This window comes from Atractosteus spatula, chromosome 20, assembly GCF_055471065.1.
Source record: "Atractosteus spatula isolate fAtrSpa1 chromosome 20, fAtrSpa1.hap1, whole genome shotgun sequence".
Classification (NCBI taxonomy): Eukaryota; Metazoa; Chordata; class Actinopteri; order Semionotiformes; family Lepisosteidae; genus Atractosteus; species Atractosteus spatula.
Window position 1 is genome coordinate 13,818,598 of NC_142725.1, and position 7,404 is coordinate 13,826,001.

Genomic DNA, 7,404 nt, shown 5'->3' on the forward strand with positions numbered 1-7,404 from the left:
GAGATGTACAAGCACAAGAATAACAAGAGAGACGAGAGCCTTCAAAAAAAGAGTAGAGAAGAGACCTTGAGATTCAAAAGGACAACGTTGACAAGAAAGATGCAGCTGCTCACAGATCTCTCTTTCTGCTACGCTCTTCTTCTGCTGTTGAATGCACAGCTCAGCAGCGCACAGCCTTTCCACACCGACACTGTGGCGAAAGACGTGGAGAATCTGAAGGTAGATTTGCAAATGAATTGTCAAAAAGTTGTCAACCGCCGGGTTATTAGTGTTAAATTGCATTGCATAGTATCTGAGGCTGAACTAATCTTTCTCGTATCCGTGATAACTACAGACTATGTGCTCAGACATATTTAAAGGCTGTGCATATTCTAGCTACTACAAATAATCCCCCTGTAATTAACTGCACTGGAATTTAATATAGATTAAACAGCGTACTGTAATGCGGTATAAAACTAACAAAATAGGGGTTGATTTTTAAAAAAAAATGCAATGGCATTCAATACCATATCGAAATGGTGACACTTTTCATAGCATTATAAAGTGTACCAGTCTGCAACACTTAAAAAACTGACGTGATGGCGAGAGCACATTGTCTTATTTCTTTCTTTGCACTTTGTGTTTCTAGGCTTTGCTTCAACGACTGGAAGAAGCCTTTCCATCGCCTGACGAACAGGAACCTTTACTCTCGGAGCAGTCTGAAGAGGGAGTCTTCGACGACCTCCCAGGAGACGCACAGAGCGAACAGCCACGAGATGAAGTAAACCCCAAAACCACCGACTTGGAGAAGTATCTGTCCGCAAGAGATCTGCAATCGCTCCGGAGCTCCCACTCGTCGTCGAAACGATATTCCGGATGCTTCGGGAGAAGGCTGGATAGAATCGGTTCAATGAGCTCTCTCGGGTGCAACACTTCATCGCGATACAGTACGTACACTCTTTCAATTCTTAGTTAAAACGTGATCAAAAATAATGGAGATGCATCGCACCTACAGTGCTGTCATAGTGTCATATTATCCCTGCATCAGTTTCGCAATGTGATCCGAGCTAGAATGGGCTAAATATGACCGTGCCGTCTATACCATTTTGATGTTATGATGTTGCAATGAAGAAAAACGGGATCAGTGCGCTCAAGGTTCTGTACTCTTGTTTGAGCTTGTGGGCTCAAATAAGGTACTTCACCCAGGTTGTTTTGGTAAAATATAAATGTGTGCACGACGTATCCCTTCGGAGAAAAACGTCGGCGGAAACATGGTAATTATTTGCTTTACAGACCACATATCCGAGTTGTTACCATACTGTTTTTCACTCATGGTGTTATCTGCGTGCTTTTCAGGGTCGAAGAGAAGCTGAGGCTTTCTTGCAGCCACAGACACCAGAAATGAACCCCGGACTCCAGTGCGGATTCGGCATTTCCACGATGAACTCGACCTTTAGTTTCATTTAACATTAACACTATTTATTGAATGTTATTTATATTTAATTATATTTATTCTAACATATATTTATTAAATTATTGCCTCTGGTCATTTTTATCGTTATAAAACTGCAAATGTAAAATGACAAGTCAAACATAAATTGATTCAATAAATGGAATTATATTTTATCAGACGCTTTTTTTTTGTCTCGGCTCTTCTGATTTAACAAACTCCTGTGCGCAAACAAGACGTGCCTAAAAACGAAGTGATTTTATTTATCCACCTTTAACGCCTAATCCTTAAAAAGTATTGCCAATCGTGCTACAGTCATTTTTGGCGTAAACGTCATACATTCATGCGAGTCTGCTAGGTAAGACACATGTCTCTAGATACTGTTTGTCCATCAACAACGTTTTTATTCTTAAGAATATACGTAAAAACGTCCGTTTCAAATCTGTTGCCTTGTTTTAACATTTATTAAAATCATATGGATGCATCAATTCATTGTTTATTGTGCTAAATTAAATACATAAATTGAGGAGGCGGCTGAAACTTGAGAAGCGCATTAACTACCCCCACTGTTTCCGCTTGAATCAAAGAGCTGAAGTCACGGAGTCCTTCAGCACCCAGGACAGCGCCACGGCGGCCTGCGCTCAGACCGAGGGAAGGCAGCTTCAGTCCTCAATCTTCTCCACTGAATAGAACTATTCGGATAGGAGATCAAAATAGCTCTGGTTTCCACATCTTCAGCAGGTGTTAACTGGAAGGTGCCTCTAAATCCTGCCGGACCTCAAGGATTGGAATTGCCTACTAATGACTGGAGCAGAAGCAGGGCTGCAGACAAGATGAGGCCATTAGGGCTGTCCAACTCTTTTGGTTGCCTAAACCTAACTGATCCGAGAATCTCATCTAGCCATTTCTTGAAACACGCAAGTTCGGAAGTTTTGACTACAGGGTCTGGGTAGCTTGTTCCAGACTGCGTAAACTAGTGGCTCGCATGAACAATCTTCAATGTACAGTACTTCCCCTTAGTTACCAGTTGTGCCCTCTTGTACATTTAACTGTTGATTCTGAAAATGTCCAGGTTGACACGGTCACAGCCACAGAGACTTTTGAATAACTGAGATGGGACCCCATTCCCCTTTTGCTCTCATACAAGACTGAAAAGCAACAAATCACCTCATTAATAGACCTGCTGTATTCTGGCAAGCACCAGTTAGGATTTATAATAAAACATCCCAGCTCAGCCCCCTGTGCAATGTTCCGGCCATTGTTGTCACACTTTTAATCACTAAATAAAATTAAGAACCCAAAAGCATGGTAAGGCACGGCAGGGTGTGGTACAGTATTCTCATTTAAAGTTATAAAGCCAAATTAGAGATAAAGCAAATTACCTGATTAACACGGCCTATATACTGGGATGAGAAAGGTGAATCAAGGGAAATATTAGTATTAAAACCCTGTAGTGAACATTTTAGCTCAGATGAGTTCTTTTTACATGGTGTAAAGGTAAAATCACATGCTTCTTTCCACATGAAGTACAGTATTGGGGTCTCATAAACAATGTATTGTTGTTAATATCTAATTCATAAAGCCCGTTACCAGACCCATCCATGCTCTACATAGAATTTGTCTCTCAGAGTATGAGGAAGGGCGTTCCATAACAATGGAGCAGTGAGAGAAAAGGCATAGTCACAAAAGGTCCAAGATTAAGCCCTGGGTACAGTGATCAAAGGACCAGCCTCAACTGAACAGCGCCTAGAGGAGGAAGTGTAAACATGGAGGAGTTTACAGATGTATGATGGAGCCAGATTATTTAGAGCATTAAAAATCAGCAAAAAGGTATTATCTTGAATACTTGACTTTATAGGCAAACAATGCACAGACTTAAGTGTGAGAGGTTTGTGCTGCCAAGGTCTGGTGTGAGTTCGTAATCTAGCTGCAGAGGTTTGGACATATTGCAACATGTTAAGTAAAGTGTTAGGGAGCCTGTGGAAAAAAGAGCTGGAGAAATCAAGGCTTGATGTGATAAATGCATGAATCAGGCACTCAGCATCAGACATTATTAGAAATTGCATAATGAGGGCAATATTTCTGAGGTGAAAAGGAATCTTCATCAAAATTTTCCAAGAGACTCAAAAGACAGGAAGGGATCAAGTGTAATCACATTGTTCTCAAAGGACGGAAGCTCACATATCCATCATTGTTGCCAACCACCCTGTGAAATATAAGAACATTACACCATTTGGAAAGACATGTCGACAACCATCTGTATTAATTTCACTTCTGATCATAATTACCTAATTGAACACATTAAGTAAGAAATCACATGACTTGTTTTTCAGTCCTAATCAGGTGTTAACAGTAAGTTAACAAGACCTACAGCACTCCTGGGAACAGAAACTGCCCATATCTGACTGAAATTCCTTATTCACATCACCATGTAAAGATAAGATATTTGTTCTCTTACTGCCAGTAATGTTTAGTCAGCTTGAAAATTCTGAAAATTTGTCTCAATTCCTTCTTATGGATAATTTAAATCTCTTGGCTCCATCAAAAATACTTTTATAAAAATATACTGAAGACAAGCCTTAGGACCTCAAATATTGAGGCCAAAAGACATTACAAGCATGAGAAAGAACTCAGTGTTTGAGTACTTGTCACTATATGACGAGTACCATGGGAAAATGTTATGCTGAGGTTATTTTAGGATTTCACTATACATGCGAAAGCAGCTTCAACTAGGCTCTCCATAAGGTGTTGCAGTGCAATTCAGTGCATTTCTGAATAGGTGGTCCCCAGGCATGTTACAGGTATAATATATTACTTTGGAAAGGTTTGCAGGATAGCTGTTTTAAAACAGCTGGGCAAGAATTTCAGACATGCCTTGTGATGAATACTTCACAATGCCTGACATACCTCAGCTCAACAGTGAAAACTGTAGCTTAATTCACAAGACATTTGTGGACAAGTGGATGCAACATGTCTTCACACACAGCGCATCACCCTGCACCAAATAACCACTTAAAAAGGAAATCTTGTACAACTCCTATCTGTAGGAGGTGACAGAATGCACTTGAGACCATTATTGACACGATGAGCCGTGGAACATGAGCCATCTCTGTCAGGGCTATAAAAGAAAATGTGAGGCAAAGGAAAAACAAGGATCAAAGATCAAGGAGAGAAAGGCTGAAGAATGTGATAATGCTGAAAACAGCCATGTATACTGGATTCCTTATCTTTCCTTGCAACCAGGTGCTGGAAAAAGAAAATGTATTCAACCAGCTGTATTCTGCTAATGAACTAGCAAATCTGAAGGTTGATAAACCACGTCTATAAATTGGTCAATCACATAATGCTATATTATCAGTAGAATAGAAGCTATATATCCCCCCCCCCCCAAAGTAAATCAAACATATACTGTATAGATATGTTCAAGGGCATTTTCTTCATTTGTTTTAAACCCACAAACTCAACTGGAACTGGTTTCCTTCTTTTCATTTTCCTTGGAAAAATATTCTTGAGGCATCCCGTCCAGTGTGTACCCTGCCTGGTGCCCATTGTTTGCTCCACAACAACTCTGAATTCGGAACAGCAGCTAGAACATGGATTGATGGATAGATGGAAATATATTTGTTTCAATAAATTATATACAAATACATAATTAAATGAATTAAATACCAGATGAGAAAATAAGCTTAAGTGCACTGCAAAAATATAATGCATTTGCATTCTTTTCCTAGAGACTGCTAGCAGACTTAGTGGAAATCTAGAGTCATTCAGAAGGTAATGAAAGTCATACAAATGACGCAAATGGCAGCCGAAAGGAAGATGTGAATTTGGGCTGCTTCGTGTGGGACAGGGGGAAAAAAGTAGCCAGTCTTGGACATGAATAAGGAAGAAGAGGTTTACCAGCTGCAGAGCCGTTGTCTGCAGGTCTTGCTGGTGGCGCCCAAGAAGAGCAGAACGGACTCCGGGATGCTTTGGCTCACAAATTGATCCACTTGGTTCTAAAAGTGGCCCGGGATGTGAAAGCTCCAAAAGCAATGAACGACTCCTAAAAGGACTCTGCTAGCATCACAAAGGTGTTCCATAGAATACCGCAGGAGGATCATGTAGCAGAGCACCGCAAAACTCAAGGGAAAAGCATGATGGAGCAGAGAAGAGTGGGAAAACACAAGAAGCTGGGAAAACACAAAGCAAAAATTAAGATGCTTGACAGAAATTGAACAAAATCACAAAAACAGTAGAAACGTATTTAAAATGGTAAACATTACTTTATATACACAAATATACTCTACTTTTTTATTAAAGTGTAAAATCTTGCTTTCAAGAAAGTTTCATGAAGAGAATAATTTTCACTGATATGCTGTACAATGAACCACACAGCAAAAACACTGTTGAAGATTTTATAACTTGCAATTGTGATTTACAGTGTTTGCCCATTTCTTACAAGTACTTTTTACTTCAACCATTTGTTTTTCTTTCCATGTACAGTAGGTTAGGAACATCAGAATGAGAAAATAGAAGCCTTGTCATCTCTCATCATCTCCCACTTTATATTGAAAATAAAAGTGATAAAGCACTCTTTGGGGAATAAAGAAGACTAGTTGTTTTGTTAACAGTGTTCTTTTTAAATGTAGTTTTGTTGATACATATGAGTGTTGCGTAAACTAGAATTTCATTAAATATTTTGAAAAGCATTAAAAAAATTTAATGTATTTTTCAATTTATTTTTAAATGTATTTTAATGTATCAAACTAAAAAGTGAAATGATGAACAAGCCTACTGGACACTATAAGAAAATTGTCAGTTTTTTTTTAACAACTACAAATTTAATCATCCTCAGAACATTAATAACTTTGTATTAGAAGCTCTAAAATCATTAAAGCCAAACTCTGAAATCATGATTCTCAGAAGACACATAGGTGGAAGCAGCTGCATGATCTTATTAAAGAGCAATTGGTAACACCTGCCCTCTTTGTTATTAGAAAGCTCCTGACACCTTCGTCATTACTGACACCCTGACAAACCGCAAGGCCTGAATGAGCACAGTTCTGTTCAATCTGGTTCTTGCTTTAGTAATTAGTAGAGCAGTGAACAAACTCTCAAATCAACACATATCTACTTATAAAGTCTTTAATGCAGATAAAAAATGTCAAGGACAAACAGTTGAGATCAAAGGAGACCACATTTCACTGCTTGTTCTTGCATTTATCAAAAGGATAAGATCAGATTTTCACACGGACCTGACATGGTGAAGATTAGTGTAAGCTGTTTGAAATGATTCTCACAAGCATCCCGCAAGAGAAGGAACAACAGTCTAAAGGGTTGAATCGTTTAGAAAGATCAATCTCTTTGTTTTCATCTGTTGCTATGCTATTGTGCACAGCTACATCTTTAACAATCTATTGCATTTCTGCAATTAACATCAGCTGTCCACACTGATAACTCATCTGCAACCTGACAGCACTCGCGGCAAATGCAGATTTTGAGCACCATCCCTCCTAATTAGAACACAGAGAACAGAGATTACTCTTGGACTTGACAGGGAGATTGTCAAATGACTCCTTGTCTGCTATGATTAGTTCCAGCAGTGTGTGTCACTGGATATTCTTCATCTGCTTTCATTAACGAGGCCCACAGGTAGCACTGACAAACAGGACAGGACCGGCTTTTGAACAGTGGGAAATAAGACACATTTTTCCTCCCTACCTTTGATAGACAGCATTAATGTTCTATACATGCCAACACGTATTATTCACTGAAAATCAAATACTTATATTCCCTATAAAAGCAAAACTATTTTAAGAGAATTAAACTATTTTTTAATTATCCTCAAACGTCTCTGTACCAAATTATGAAAATGCACAATAGTATGCTTTCACAAGAGAAGGGAATGTACAAAATGCCACTCTAAAATTATCAAACAAGGTTGAATCCATGAAGCTCTTGTGATTAACAGGACTGAATCCAATAAAAGAAAA

General features: G+C 38.9%; 1 protein-coding gene across 1 annotated transcript; it reads left to right on the plus strand.

Annotated features, from left to right (window-relative positions):
- LOC148817591 (brain natriuretic peptide-like) lies at positions 1 to 1,608 on the plus strand. Its single transcript, XM_088938271.1, has 3 exons — positions 1 to 219; positions 629 to 926; positions 1,336 to 1,608. The coding sequence occupies exons 1-3, from the start codon at positions 4 to 6 to the stop codon at positions 1,350 to 1,352; spliced, it is 531 nt and encodes a 176-aa protein (XP_088794397.1). The 5' UTR covers positions 1 to 3; the 3' UTR covers positions 1,353 to 1,608.
- The last annotated feature ends 5,796 nt before the right edge of the window (positions 1,609 to 7,404 follow it).

Coding starts and splice junctions, on each gene's coding strand:
- LOC148817591 (XM_088938271.1), top strand. CDS start 4: ATGTACAAGCACAAGAATAACAAGAGAGACGAGAGCCTTCAAAAAAAG. Junction 220..628: donor AAGACGTGGAGAATCTGAAG/GTAGATTTGCAA, acceptor TTGTGTTTCTAG/GCTTTGCTTCAACGACTGGA.